General features: G+C 37.6%; 1 protein-coding gene across 1 annotated transcript; it reads left to right on the forward strand.

Annotated features, from left to right (window-relative positions):
* Nucleotides 1-7,449: 7,449 nt before the first annotated feature.
* On the forward strand, nt 7,450-15,860 carry LOC120415028 (proton-associated sugar transporter A). The gene is made up of 4 exons (XM_039576393.2): nt 7,450-8,368; nt 13,971-15,189; nt 15,248-15,553; nt 15,612-15,860. The coding sequence occupies exons 1-4, from the start codon at nt 8,148-8,150 to the stop codon at nt 15,840-15,842; spliced, it is 1,977 nt and encodes a 658-aa protein (XP_039432327.1). The 5' UTR covers nt 7,450-8,147; the 3' UTR covers nt 15,843-15,860.
* Nucleotides 15,861-15,863: the final 3 nt, after the last annotated feature.

The following is a 15,863-nucleotide window of genomic DNA, read 5'->3' on the forward strand; positions in this document are numbered from 1 at the left end:
TGAGCGTTTTTCTTTGAACACCAAGTTGATTTACGGGTGCCACGATATCTCGAGATGGGATTGCTTTGCTTTTCAAAATATCGAAGTAGGTATTGAGACAGAAAAAAAAATAAAAAAAAGAAACTTTTTGTGGTACTGTGCTTTGGAATTTTACAAAAAAATTCCATATTGTCAAATGATTTTTTTCATGCAGTAAAATGCATTTCAATTTTTTTCTGCTTCTATTTCAAATAAAATTTCTAAACTTTCGATTTTTTTTTTCAACCTCATTTTTGAGCCAATTTTGGTGGGGGGTTCGACATAAACTTTGAAAAATATTTGAAACTGAAAAAATATTGACTTTACTACAGTCTACTACTTCTATTACTAAAAGGTTCTTCTAAGCGAAGTAACCTTCCATGCTGTCGTTTGACAATGTTTTAAACACCAAGTTGAAGTCCTTTTGAAAACCTACAGTCGAGGAGAAGTAACAAGTATCACAATAAGGGGATTTTCCTCCCCCTCACGCAGCAAAAGCATCAATCTGGTCCCCGCGGGACCAATTAGTCCACTGCCATTTACTGGCCGCAACCAGGCATCTTTTCCTTTAGCTTGAAGCGGTCAACCTTAAATATCCTCCAAACAAAAGGAAAAGTCTCAAAAATCGGACAAAGCTTTTAGTATAATTATTTACCGCTTACCAGCAGCAAACGCTTTTGAAGGTCCTCCCCACGCAATTATCACCTCGTCACTTGCCGTTAATTCGCTCAATAACGCCCCAAAACTCCGCTCTAAACAGTCAATTATGTGGCTGCCGCCGTCAAACATTCTTCGCGCAAAACGCTTGTTGACCGTTTCCGTTTTCACCCTCGCCGTGTTTGGCGGCGGCGGCAACTAATCGCAGAGGTGCTAACTAACCGCCAAAAATGTTATTTTGCTGCTCTAAAGTGTCGTCACCCCTCGCGTAATCAAAGTTGGCGCGGCACACAGACTTTCTCGCGATCGTAGTATGCGAGCGTCGTCGTCGCGTCATGTTTTGTTTCTTTCCTTCAAGTGCAAGTGCAAGGATTTCGGATCGAGCAGCTAACGGCAACGCGTGGCTACTACAGTTGAATAGTATGCCATGAGAATGTAATGGCTTGCGGTGTAGACGGGTTACAGCAAGCTGTGACGAAATTGGGAAAATGCGTGGGCCAGCTTAATTGTGTTACATTTTATAACAACCTACATTGCAGTCTTATTTAATTTTAGTTAGAAAATACACCTTTCTATTGTCTGTTCATTAGACATTTTGCATTGAAATAAAGCTTCCAAAAAGCAATTCTAAATTTCCAAGGAAGATCTTACTCAGAAAAATAAAACAAAAAACAAGAATCCAGGCTTTATTTTTATATCACTGAAAAAGTAGCTTTGAGCATGCGAGGAACATAAAAAATTGCAACGGCTTGATGAAACAAAATAGTAGTTTATGCAACAAGTTGCAAAGAGAAGACGACGTGTTGAAACGAGTTGCTTACATTTTTTTTGAATTCCGCGAAACGCTTTTTAAGAGGAATTTTATGTCAAGGATCCATGTGCTAAGTAAATTCACCGTTTAAATCAAAAAAATATATTGAAAAATGTTGCTACAATTTTTTATGTAACTTTCGATGACTAAAAGTTAAGGCCGTTGCAAATATTTTTTGAGGTTTATATCCCTCGACTCTGACGAAAGTCGGGGTCCGAATTTCAATGTTAAAAAAATAAACTTTTGCAAAATTTTCGGATCTCTTAAATAAGGCCGTTGAAAATATTTTTCAAAGTTTATGTCGCCTTCTAAATCGGTCCAAAAAATCACGGGGCAAAAAAATATTTTTTCAAAAAACTTCAAAATTTCAAAGGAAATAGAAGTCTAACCAACTGAAAACAATTAGAAATGCATTTTCCTGCATTCAAAATCATATTTAGCATGTCTGGGATCGATCAAAAATATTTTCAATTTTGTGAAAATCAAATGTACAGCACCGCAAAAAGTTTTTTTTTTCGGCGAAAAAAATAAATCTCTTCAATACTTGCATATTTTGGGCAGGTGAAAAATGCATTTTAGAACACTTTTTCCATTCAAATGTTGATACCATGGCTTGTAATTTCAAAATTTTATATTTTTTATTTTTTTGCCCCTCCCTTGACCCCGACCAGAGTCGAGGGACATAAACTTTATAAAATGTTTGCAACGGCCTAACAATATTAAAAAAATCCGTCTAAAAAGCAAAATTGTCTTTTTGAGCAAAACAGCTAATTTTTTCAAAAGTAAATCTTAAAATTTTGAAATTATTTTTATTGAAGAGGTCTAAAAATTTCGCAAAAGTTTCATTTTTCGACATTCGAGATATCGTCAGTTGAAAATTACAGGCTAATTAGGTGACACTTCGAAACAATCATTTTCATCGATTCGAATTCTTTGTGAGGCTGTGTCTCAGAAACTTATTTCCCGATTTTCAAAGTTCCAGAGAGAAAATTGTAGGAAATTTTCTAAACTAGCTTAATGTAGCTATAACGGTACATTTTATTAAAAAGAAAATAAATTAATTAATTAATAAAAATTTAAACTTTATTTTGATTGCCAATTTAATTCTGGAGTCCAAGAAACCAAATTTTCAGTTTTTGCTTTTTGGGTGTTTTTTAATACCCCTGACTTAAGGCGGTTTCAAAAACACCCAAAAAGCAAAAACTGGAATTTTGGTTTATTGGACCTTTTAAAAAAGAAATCCAGAATTTTTCTTTAATAATTTTTTTTTGTCCAGGTTTTCGAAATTTTACAAAAAACACGATTCATAAATTCATATCTCCTAAACGAAATTTTGTAATATCACATTTCACGTTTTTGAAATTGTTAGGGCGATACAACAAATAAAAAGAAAGTAAAAAAAACTTGTTTTTTAATCATAATAATAATAATCATAATATTCAATGCACAGGAGGATATCCACATAAGGTATCCAAAACTGGTAAATAACCGTTAAAGCTGTTGCTAATATTTTTCAAAGTTTTTTGTCTCCCCTTTCAAAAACGGTCCGAAAAATTAGAGGGCAAAAATATTTTTTTTTAAAAAACTTCAAAATTTCAGATTGTTAGATTGTTGATATTATTGTGGGAAAACATTGTTATCGACATCGAAACTGTTATCAATGCTAACAGCATCGACGAAAAACAGACAAAACCTCCCCCGCTCCTTCCAGCACAAATCAACAGCGTCAGGATGACGGTATCCAAATTAATACGAGAAGCAACAACAAAACACCAGGACAACGCCGAAGTACGAGTAGTGAAGGAACTCAAGGAGAAACCCGTGTACTACCTAAAAGCGGACAAGGGAAACCGGGTAGTAATCATGGACCGGGACGAATACGACAAGGAACTTCTTGAGAAACTCGGAAACAGGGAAAAATATTCACTACAACGAGGATACACGCTAATCGATATGGTCAAAAAAGTAGAGAACACCATCAAAGAATGTGCAGGCCTTTTGAAATCGGTTGGGAAAACTGCAAAATCGTTGAGAGTACCGAACCCAACTCTACCAAGGATTAAAGCACTACCTAAAGTGCATAAACCAGGCAACGAGATGCGAGAAATCATTTCAGCAGTGGATGCCCCAACCAGTCGGATCGCAAAGTGGCTTGTCGAGGAATTCAAGAGTATGCCAAAACCCTTCCCGAGCCGTTCGATCATCAGTTCGCAGGTGTTCACAAAGGAGCTCTTAGAGTCGGGACCGATAGCTGAGGATGAAATAACGGTTTCCTTCGACGTAACAGCACTGTTCCCAAGCATACCAGTAAAAAACGCAATAGGAACTCTACGGGATTGGCTGCAATCACAATACGAGGGAGAACCTTGGAGACAAAAAACGATCCAGTATATAACATTCGTCAAATTATGCATGGAACAGAGCTACTTCCAGTTCAGGGATTGCATCTACCAACAGAGGATGGGAGCATCGATGGGTAACCCACTGTCACCGTTCATGAGCGATGTTTATATGGCAGCTTTGGAACACGAACTACAAACCAAAAACCTACTACCAGAACGTTGGTGGAGATACGTAGATGACATCTTCTGCATCATCAAAAGGGACTCACTAACAACGGTACTGGACACCATAAACAGTGCACGCAGGAGCATCAAGTTCACTTACGAAATGGAAGTCGAAGGAAAGTTACCTTTCTTAGACATCCTGATCCTAAGAGAACCAGGTTGCCCATCTTCGTTTTCTTTCGAGATATACAGGAAGCCAACAAACACCAGAAGAACAATCCCAGCCACGTCAAACCATTCATTCCAACATAAGATGGCAGCATATCATTATTTTATACATAGGATGACAACTTTACCCCTCAGCGAAGCAGGAAAACAGAAAGAATTGGAGTACATATTTGAAACAGCGGAAATCAACGGTTACAGCAGAACAACTATCCAAGCAATCATCGATAAGAAGGAAAGAAAACTGCACAGAACTTCACTCACAACCCTTACGCCATCAGTAGAGCCACTGCGAAGAGCAGCAGTAGAATTCGACTACAGGATAACACGCCCATTACGACAAAAACTGGCTAAATTTGGCATCGATTTAGTGTTCAGCAGTAGAAACAGCCAGTTGGAATCCATCTTAGGTTCAACGAAAGACCCCATACCGACTTTAGGCAAACCCGGCATCTACGAGGTATCCTGCGGCCACTGTGATATGAGCTACATTGGACAAACTAAGAGATTGCTGCAAACCAGGTTGGATGAGCATATACACACATATGTCAAATTGCCATGGAGGAAAAACGGAAAGGATTTGTCCCCCATTTCAAGTCAGCAGTAACCGAACACATCATCGAGGAAAAACATAACATCACAACTAGCGACGCGGTCATCTTAAGACACATCACTAACCCATCGAAGCTGGCTGTCGCTGAAAGTTTGGAAATCTTCAAGGCAGGCAACAAACGTTTACTCAACAAGGATTCAGGTAACGGCTCAACGTGGCTGTTTAAGCTGTTACCTATACAGGCACAAAAGAAGAACGAGGAGGTAGTACCTACAGTAACTACAAATATGGATACACCAGCGATGAACCTTCAGTCGAGAACAGAACACTGATGAAGTCTGCAAGTAGTAGACGAAATACGTATCTGTCAAGATATTAAAAATATATAGCGGAATTAAAAGGAACAACTCGTCTCTTTGTATTCACAGTTGATATTATTGTTTACAACGAGTACAATGATTTTTTGTACGACCACAAAGAGTTTGAAATGGATTTTTAAATCAATTTTGAAAAATTAACCTCGCGGTCCTTCTTGACAGAAAAGTTCCTGCTTGACAGCTCGTTCCAAGGGGACCATAGTTGATCCATCGAAAAAATGTTGTCTTGTCATTTTTTTTGCTTTAAAATGAAAAAAAGTGATCAGAAATGGTCTTTGATCGTGTTTTTCAAAAATTAAAAATATTTTGAGTTTTTGTGAATTTTCGTTGTTCAGTAACGCGAAAAGTTAGTTTTTCGCAAAACAAAAAAAAAAATTGAAAACGAATTATTTCAAACCAACTTTACTGCTGTATAATGCATTTTCCATACCTTTGAAATGTTAAAAATTCTGGCTTATTATTTCAATTTTAATAAAAAAAAAAATTCAGAGCTGAGGGACAAAAACTATGGAAAATATTTGCATTGGCCTAACATGATTCTGAGACATGACTTTCGTGAAAAAAAATAAAAAAAAATATGATTTTTGGTATATTAATCGAACTTAAATTTTTTGAAATTAAATATGTCTTTATTGAACTTTCTTATAATAATTACATTTCATTTGCATTCTAAGTGGTATGGCTATATGCTCTTCATCTTTATTGTACTTTTCGTTTTATTATTAACTGTTCACATTCATTTATTTACTTCAAATTGTTTAACATTTTTGCATTGAATCGAATACATTTGGGTAAAAAAATCACTTTAACAACTAATCCTAACTTAAAACTAAAAAAGTAAATATCGAACTTAAAGTACCATGCTTCTCCATAAAAATGAAACATTGTACAGTACATTGGTTAATTTTTTGTTTAGATCCTGCTGGTTTTACGTGGAATCGCTGAATCACAAAAGAAGTTTTCGTCCGTTTTACGATAATGGTAGCTATGATTTAGCGTACAAAATTGTTTGGAGAATCATTAGTTAAACAAAATTCGGATTTCGTTAGGGTGGTACCACTTTTTCAAATACAGCCCAGACTCGATTACACAACTCGAAATTTTTGAAGTTGAACACGCTCCAATCAACAGAATTGAATTTTAATGAATTTTCTGCCAACAACATTGGAATTAAATAAAAAAAACTCTAGATTTATACTCCAAATTTTCAATTTTATTTATTGGAAGGGAACTCACTAAAAAACGAATCTGTCTATTGGAGCGTGTTCAGAGAGCCCAAATCTACAGTCATCCCTCATATTCGGAACAGTTTACAGATAGGCCAATGTCCAAAAAATCATAGCAAAAAGATAATTGAACTTAATGATTCGCTTTTACCTTCATTTGAAAGCTTTTCTTGCGATCTTTCGAATGCTGTATCGAAAAACTGCAAATTTTAACTTTTATATCAAGTTTTTGAAGAAAAACTTTGACCCTTGAAATCCATAAATTCGGAACACTTTTTTCTTACGGATGTAAACAAACTTTGAATCTCTCAAGGATTACATATTTGTAACAAAAAAACGACTTCACACACTGCAACCAGTGAATCTCAAGCTTAGTAATGTTTTATGAATGGACTGATAACTTTTTTTTGGGAAAATATCAGTTAAATTCAGATGTTCCACAATTGTGGGAGGCACAATAACATCCCACAATCATGGAACAGGCAATTTGGAGGCAGTGTTTTGCTGCTCAGGATAAAATAGTCTTGAAATGAAGTTTTTTGTTCGAAAAGTACTACTTTTACTAGTTACTAGCAAGATAATGTCCAAATAAAGGTCCTTAAAAATAGTAGGGTCGACAAAAAAAGCTGCATTTGTCATGCTATTGACAAATTATCACAAAAGTGTTCCGAATTTTCTGGGTGTTCCGAATATGTGGGATGACTGTATCATACCGTGACGAAACTGAAGCGTTTACTGACATCAACTTCAAAAAGGTCGAGTTGTGTTATCCCAAGGTATTGGAAAAAAATCACTTCGAATGAATTCTGAATCTTTCTATTTTAAATGCACATCCCTACCACCACGTGCATTTTCTCTCCCGATTCCATTCGGCGCTAAAAACCAAAACTCTTCAAGCCAGAGACAATCGGGAGCGAAAACCAGCGTGGTCGGTCCTTATCAGCGTCTATTTAAAACATGTGGGGAATCCTCCCTCAGTCCCGAACCAAGGAGAGAGCATTCATTACTTTCTCCCCACACAAATTCCTCGGAAGGGGCTTCCCTCGGTGCGCTCCTTCCCGAACTGGAAACATTCGAATTTGTACTCGCGACCTGATCGGACCTGACTGTTTTTCGTTTGGACCATTTTAGAGAGATTGTGGTTGATCTTGTGGGGGTGCTGATTTTCCAGCGAATTTGACAAAGCCTGACCTTAAGTGAGAATTCTAATTGACTGGCTCGATTCTATTGTGGAGGAGGTCAATCGATTGGAAAGTGTATTATATCATTAAGAGCATATGTTGCAAAAAACCTTTGAAGGAGGTGTCGTTAATTGAATTAGAGAATCGTTTTTTTTCCTCTTCCTGTGGATGGTTTTAAGAATAGCAACTCGGTCAAGAACGGATTATTTTGGAGTGAAGAACTAAATTTGTGAAGAATAACCTCGATCGGTGGTGCGTGTAATCAGTGGACAATTAAAGCTCATTCATAAGGTGTCGCGACGCCCCCTCTTAATCCTGCCCGCTCTCTTCACCTACCAGTGTGAGCGCGTTCTAAAGTGTGACTTTGTGTGTGGAGAAATGTCGAAAGTTATTACCGCATCATAATGGAGCCCCGTTGTCGTCGTCGTCGAGTGGATTAGCTAACTTTGGCTGACGAGACTTAGTACTCCAGCGAGATAGAGTGAGAAAAAGAGATAATGGTGTTGTACTGTTCCAGCGAACTCAACCCTGGTGATTTGTTTTAGTTTGGAGCATAAAAAAGCATATAACAAAAAAACCCTACAAATAAAAAATGGACAAACTGCACGATTACCAGGGTTGGACGGGACGGTTCCACGAGATTAAGGAACGGGTTCGAGCTAGACATGCGGCGTGGCGTGAAACGCGAGGAGGAGCGGGAGCAGGAGCGGGAGGAACCGGAAGTGGATTAGGAGCGTATCTGCGTGAAAGCATTCGGACGCCCAACCAACGTCAGGACGCCGAGGGAAATGTGGACTTTTCGCACATTTATCGGTATGCGTGCGGATCGGCTGCTTTTATTGGTTTGAATTGATGGAGGGGGATTTGTCTTGATTGGTCCATCTGTTTGGTTTTATTGGCTGGGAAGGCTTTGGGAGATCAACTGGTGTGCAAATGACAAGCTGAAACTTGTTGCATGGCCTCCGACTTTGGTTTGGATTTCTGTGAATGCTTTTTAAAAAGTACGTAAGTTTAAAATATATTTTCGATACTTTTAACAATCAAATTCCATTCAAAAGTAACCTGCGATGTTTGAAATTATGCAAAATTAAAACTTGAATTGAACTCTTAATAATATTACGATTAATTTTCCTTTTCCTATTTTTTTGCTAATTCAAGCTATTCTAAATATTTATGTAAACAATTGTTAACTTTTCTGATTTCCTTTGTGAAGTATTCAAAGTTGATTTTAGTTATCAAGCAAATGCCAATTAGCTATAAGTTTTGCCATCACAAAAAAAAAACAATATTTAAACTTCTGTATTTGTACTGAATCACCAAACCATAACCCTCTTAGTTTAATAAAATTAACATCTTAAAAAAACCTATGTGTATGGTACAAGGCGATTTTTTTTCAATGTCATGTTTTCAAATTTCAATATTAAGTCAAAATTGTTGTTTAGAAACATCGTCACACATAGAAAACACAAACAAAATAATAACAGAATCTTGATCATTTTATTTTCAAAAAATAATAGATCTTGAATAAACTTCAAGGAATCAATTTTCTTACGTTTATAATTCAGTTTTTTAGCAAATAAAGAACAAATAAAGAATAATTATATTGGGACACAAATCGGAAACTGAATTTAGTTTGATGACTTATTTTTTTCAATTTGTAAGTTTATCTTCAATGCTACTTTTTATCGAAGTTTTCGTTAAAATTTTCCTCAAAAATAGAAAAAAATAACTTAAAAATATACATAAAAAAATGCTTTGTACGACCGATTTTAAACTATTAAAAAAATGTTGTATTCAACGTAAATTTTTGCAGTTATAAATAATCAAACAAGGTTCTTTTATGGTTTTTAAACAAAATATTGATTTGAGATCAAAAATCAGAAAAAAGTGAAACATGAGGAAAAATAAAATTCTGGAATGCATTTAAATAATGTAATATTTTTTAGAATATTATTTTTTTAATTTATTATGCTTTGGCATCAAAAAAGTAGATTTTTTTTTAATTTTAACAATTGGCTTTTATTTTGAATCTCCCATATTGATATAATTTTACAGCATTGTTATGCACTTTAAAAATTTTACATGAAAAATATAAAAAATTGCAATAAATATTGATTAGAGGTTGTAGAATTTAAAAAAAAAACGAACAGGAATATCTAAATCTAAGCAAATAAAAGCAAAAAAAAGAAAATCATTACACAGAAAATTGCTCAAAATAACCTACTAAACATGGAAAAAATATTTTTTTTGCAATTCCGTCGTGAAACTACTTACTTTTCCTGTCATTCTTGAACGACGAAATAGCCTACTTTTCTGTACCAAAAATAACAGCATCGAATAGCAACACTTTTCAATATAAATGCTGAAAAGTTCTACTTTTCAGTACTGAAATGGGTGCTGAAAAGTTGAACTTTTCAGCACTTGTTTCGAAAAGTAACACTTTTCAACATTTTTTTTTTGATTCAAACGATTTATTGACAAAATACATGAAAATTTGACATAAAATTTCACTCAATGAGTGTTTTTCAGAATTGCAAAAAATGTTGTATGGAATTCGTTGCAAAACTTGATTTTTTCAGCACTCGTCGTATTTATACAACTCGGTGAACCTCGTTGGATAAATGTACGGCTCGAGCTGAAAAAATCCTCTTTTTGCAACTTGTTGCATAAACTACCATTTCTAAATGAGTGATGTCGGTCATCGTTTGCAGTTAAAATAACATGAATTTGGCCACAAAGTACGTAATTTTCCTGTATTTTATAGAAAATATCAAGCCTTGAGCTTGATATGGGTGTTTCAATAGATTTTTGGCTGTAATCATACTCAAAACTTACTTTGCAAGTTTGTTTTTTGAAATTCTTATATTTTTAAGATATACTTCTCATGCTCATGCTCAATTCTTATATTCTAAGATATAGTTTTTTTTTTAAATCATACTGTTTATTATATTTAAATTTCATATATTTGCGACATCTGTATGGAAAAAGATTTAAAAAAGAAATCAAAAAGAGCACAAAACTACGTATTTTTAAAAAGTACTCAGATCGGTAAATTTCCGAATCCCATATTGCCCATATTTCAGAAACAAAACAATGAAATATTTGTTAAATACGATGTTTTGTGAATTTGGTGAGATTATAGAATGCTGTTACTATCGAAACTTATGAGGAATTCTTGATTAAATATACTATTTAAGAGGCAGTATTTGTAAACAAGGGTCCTGATTGCTCAAAATCAACCACGGGACCATCCATAAACCACGTGGACACTTTAGGGGGGGGGGGGGGGTGTTAGGGCGATTGTCCACGCTCCATACAAAAAAGATTTTTTTGTATGGACAATTGTCCACGAGAGGGGGGGGGGGGTTCGATATTATCTAAAAAGTGTCCACGTGGTTTATGGATGGTCCCCACTCCATTCGCGAGCACAAATAGCAGGCGACGCGATACTGCACTGATGAATTCCTACCGTGTGTCACTTTCGCACCATTCGCTCCCGCACATTCTCTTTTCTACTCTCCTTCTCTCTCTGATCGGCTCAGTCTCCGAACGGCTCAAGCAGGCCGAACGTCACCGATCACTCTGAACTGAAAACTTTTTTTCTGTGATGCGCTGCGTTATACTCATTGATTTGGGTTGCCTAAAATCAATGTTATCAATTACATTGTGCATTTATTTTGATTTCATAGCATTATAGACACCATTCAAAGTAACTTCCACCAAGAAAAAATCAAATTGATGGCAAACTGAGGGTGTGAAGACAAAAAGACTGCCGCGCTGGCATTTTGTGAGAATGGCTCTTCGCTGAGCATGTTAGTGTGTGAGTGTCGTCGAGCAGTGGAGTAGGCAAATATTTTCACGATGTATTTGTTCGCTGAGTGAACAGTTCGGGCCACTCGCTGGATGGTTGCAAGTCTCATTCGCTCATAAATGCTAGCGGGTTGGAATAGGTGACGAATGGATAGGCGATGAGTGAGTGGTTTCTGTTCATTGAACCGAAAATCAGGACCCTTGTTTGTAAATATTGCTCGGTTTGTTCTAGAGGTCGTATCGAGGTGCTCCGATTTGGATGAAACTTTCAGCGTTTGTTTGTCTATACATGAGATGAACTCATGCCAAATATGAACCCTCTACGACAAAGGGAAGTGGGGTAAAACGGGCTTTGAAGTTTGAGGTCGAAAAAACATAAAAAAATCTTAAAATTGCTCGCATTTCCGTAAAATTTCATCAATTCCAACTCTCTTAGATGCATTCGAAAGGTCTTTTGAAGTCCTTTAAAACGTGCCATAGACATCCAGGATTGGTCTGACTTTTTCTCTTAGCTTTTGCAAATTACTGTCAAAAATGGATTTTTTAAAACCTTAATATCTTTTTGCAACAGCCTCCAACACCCATACTCTTATAGATCAAAAGTTAGGTAGTTTCATGCACTATAAGCCTACGGTATTAACTTTTTGGCCAATCGCAGTTTTTCTCATAGTTTTTAATTTTTTCTAGAACAAACATTTTACAACGTTAGTTTTTGCCCTGTATACCTTTCGAATGCATCCAAGAGAGTTGGAATTGATGAAGTTTTACGGAAATGCGAGCAATTTTGAGATTTTTTATGTTTTTCGACCTCAAACTTCAAAGCCCGTTTTACCCCCCTTCCCTTTGTCATAGAGGGCTCATATTTGGCATGAGTTCATCTCAGTTATAGACAAACAAACGCTGAAAGTTTCATCCAAATCGGAGCACCTCGATACGACCTGTTACACATTGGTGAAAAACTCGCTCTTAAGATTGAGTATTTTTTGAAAATACAAATTTGTGAAAACTTTGAAATTTTTATTTAAATAAAATGCTATTATTATGCTGCAATGCTATGAGAAATTCTCCATCACTTGATATCCATTTAACAAAATCATAAAATTTTAGTACTTGTTCTAAATTACGCTGTTTTGTGGAAATTTTGAGTTTTTTCCAAAAAAAAAAATACTATTGAAATCAATGAGAAATATCCGATTATTTTATGCCGATTTTTACAAAATCATCTAATTTGAGTATTTTTACAAAGCTTCATACATTTGTGAAAATTTAGAATACTTATAAAAAATAAGTGTCCGATCATTTGATTCGCATAAGACTAAAATTCAAAATGTGTTTTTTTTTCTAAAATAATTTCTATAGTGAAAAAGGTGCAAATCAAAAAACGATCCCTTTCGTTAGACAACAATAGGTCTCAAACCATCAGGGTTTCAATGTATACGACACACGTATGTTATTCAAAAATCTCATTCAAAAATTTCAATTGTTTAATGAGAGTGAATAAGGAAAATTTAAATTCAAATAATAATTTAGTATTTTTAATTAAATGTGTTATAAAAAGTTTAAATTTAATGAAGGCAGAAAGCTGTTGATGATGGCAAAAATTTAGGTATCTATATCAATTTTTTAGTCAAAATATTTTATTGGGTTGATCTGAAACTTATTTTGACTTAGAAACCTTCCGCTTCGGGATTCGAATAGATAAAATTTGGATTACAAATCATATGACCACCATCTGATTTAAAAAAACAAAATGTATTCGAAATGATTGAAATTGAAGGAATAATTCTCAGGTTAGTTTTTAAAAGGCCGTAAGAGCCACTGGACCTACGACACTTATTTTAATGTTTCAACTTTTTGTTCATTATATTTGTACAGCTGCCTGACCTGATTTGTTTTGGTTTTAATGATATGAATAAAGTTCAATTAGTTGGTTAGAGTTTATCAGCTTTTGAATAAAACTATTTAATTTGCTTTTCTCTTATATTTTGTGCACACAATTGGGTCCTAAAATGAAGCTTAGATTGCGGATATTATTGTTTACAGCGATAAGGCTTATTTTTCTGAGTACAATGACCCTTTGTACGACCACAATGAGTTTGAAATGGATTTTTAAATCAATTTTGAAAAATTAACCTCGCGGTCCTTCTTGACAGAAAAGCTCCTACTTGACAGCAAAAAAGTGATCAGAAATGGTTTTTAATCGTGTTTTTTACCATTGTATATAAAAATTTACATAGGGCTATAGTACCCAATTGTCTAAATACTTGAATATCAAAAAACTTCAACTGATTGTCTACGAGGTCTTTTCTAGTTGGTCTTGTAGATGGAATTAGCGTAATTCCTTTTTTAAATAATTTTTGATGTTTGGTCAAGCTAGCTACAAATTTTGCCCGCCAATTTACAATTCCTAAGTTTTTTTTTAAATAGGTCCTATAAACATATGAAAGACAATAGCTTATAGGACCTTTTAAAAAACTCTAGAATGGAATACAGTTATTTTTTTTAATCATTTAAAACTATTAAACAATTGAGCCAATCGAGTCAAATCAGATCCTACCATTACCCCAAAGTGACTCCCAAATCATACCCCCTCCCTCCCTTCCAGCAAAAAGACCCGCCTGGAGCTGATCCGCGTGTCGGCCGCCGTAATGGGCATCGAGTTCTCGTACGCCGCCGAGACGGCCTTCGTATCGCCCACGTTGCTCAAAATTGGCGTCCAACATCAGCACATGACCCTGGTGTGGTGCCTCTCGCCGCTGGTGGGCTTCTTCCTGACCCCGGTGCTGGGCTCGTTGAGCGATCGCTGCAAGAGCAACTACGGCCGGAGGAGACCGTTCATCTTTCTGCTTTCGGTGGGGGTCCTGCTGGGGTTGCTGTTGGTTCCGAATGGGGAAGATTTGGGGTACGCGTTTGGGGATGTTGATCCTTATGCGAGGAATTCGACGCTGCCGGTGCAGAGCGTGCTGCCTCATCGAGCGACCGCGCTGGAAGCTGAGGAGACGAGCGAGGAGGTGCTGACGAGACCAAGTCATCCGTGGGCGATCTTCTTCACGATTCTTGGGACTGTAATGCTGGATTTTGACGCTGACGCGTGCCAGAGTCCGTCGAGGGCTTATTTGTTGGATGTTACTATTCCGGAGGATCACGCAAGAGGATTGTCTACGTTTACGATCATGGCAGGACTGGGTGGCTTCATGGGCTATTCCTTGGGTGGAATCAACTGGGACGATACAGCTATTGGTAGGGCGTTTGGTGGGCATGTGCGAGCCGTCTTCTCACTGATCACGATCATATTCATACTGTGCGTATCGTTCACCATCACAAGCTTCAGCGAAATCCCACTGTGGATTCTGGAAGAAGAAATCGAGCGACAATACTCTCCAACGGCAACTGAAAGTAAGGAACAACCCCCGCCACCACTGCTTGTGCGATCGTCGAGCGAACACGAACCACTGGAGAAGATCGAGTCTTCCGCATCGTACGGAACCGTCGAGGAAGAACACATGCTGCATGCACCACAGAATCACCAGCGCCGTTTCACAATGCCAGCCCCGAATACCAAACGCGACTACGACGTTCTTCCAGGGGAAAACTGCGCCGAGACTTCGTTCACTAAGAACGTTGATCCCACTACGTACGCAGCTGATCCTTCCTCCAAGGGTGAAGTCGTAACGCTGTCAATGTACCTAAAGTCGATCATTTTCATGCCTCACTCGTTGCGAATGGTTTGCCTGACGAATCTGTTCTGCTGGATGGCCCACGTCTGCTACTCGCTGTACTTTACGGACTTTGTCGGCGAAGCGGTCTTCGAGGGGAACCCGCAGGTAAGGTTTCGCGCGCGATCCCAACTGTTGACCACTCGCTACCACTATCATTTTTTAGGCGCTGGACGGTTCCGCGGAGTATATCCGGTACGAGGAGGGTGTCCGCTTCGGCTGCTGGGGTATGGCCATGTACTCGCTGTCCTGCGCGTGCTACTCGCTGGTGATCGAGCGGCTGATCAAGCGCTTCCGGGCTCGCAAGGTGTACATCGGCGGGCTGCTGTTCTACTGCTCCGGCATGACCATGATGGCGCTGACCAAGCACCGCGTCGGGGTGATCTTGTTCAGCTGGACGGCCGGGGTGATGTACTCGACGCTGTTTACGATGCCGTACCTGCTGGTGGCGCACTATCACTCGGAGGGGATCGTGAGTGGCGATCGCGTAAGGTTTTGACCTGCAACACTAAGTTTGTTATTTCTTTCAGTTTGAGGAAATCAACCCCGAGGATCAGCCGAAGGAGAAGGTAGTGAGAGGACTCGGCACCGACGTGGCGATCGTCAGTTCGATGGTCTTTCTGGCACAGTTTATCCTCTCGATCTGTATGGGCACGATCGTGTCCTGGACGGGAACCACGACGGCCGTCGTGAGTGTGGCGGCCTTTCTCAGCTTCTGCGGTGCCATCGCGGCCACACAGGTTATGTATTTGGACTTGTAAGGAGGAACGGAAAGAAAAGAC

The sequence above is a fragment of the Culex pipiens genome, chromosome 1 (assembly GCF_016801865.2).
Source record: "Culex pipiens pallens isolate TS chromosome 1, TS_CPP_V2, whole genome shotgun sequence".
NCBI lineage: Eukaryota > Metazoa > Arthropoda > Insecta > Diptera > Culicidae > Culex > Culex pipiens.

Excerpts from the sequence above, each read along its gene's own strand:
- LOC120415028 (XM_039576393.2), top strand. The coding sequence starts at position 8,148 with ATGGACAAACTGCACGATTACCAGGGTTGGACGGGACGGTTCCACGAG. Across the intron at positions 15,190-15,247 it reads TCTTCGAGGGGAACCCGCAG|GCGCTGGACGGTTCCGCGGA; the intron begins GTAAGGTTTCGC and ends ATCATTTTTTAG. Across the intron at positions 15,554-15,611 it reads ACTATCACTCGGAGGGGATC|TTTGAGGAAATCAACCCCGA; the intron begins GTGAGTGGCGAT and ends TATTTCTTTCAG.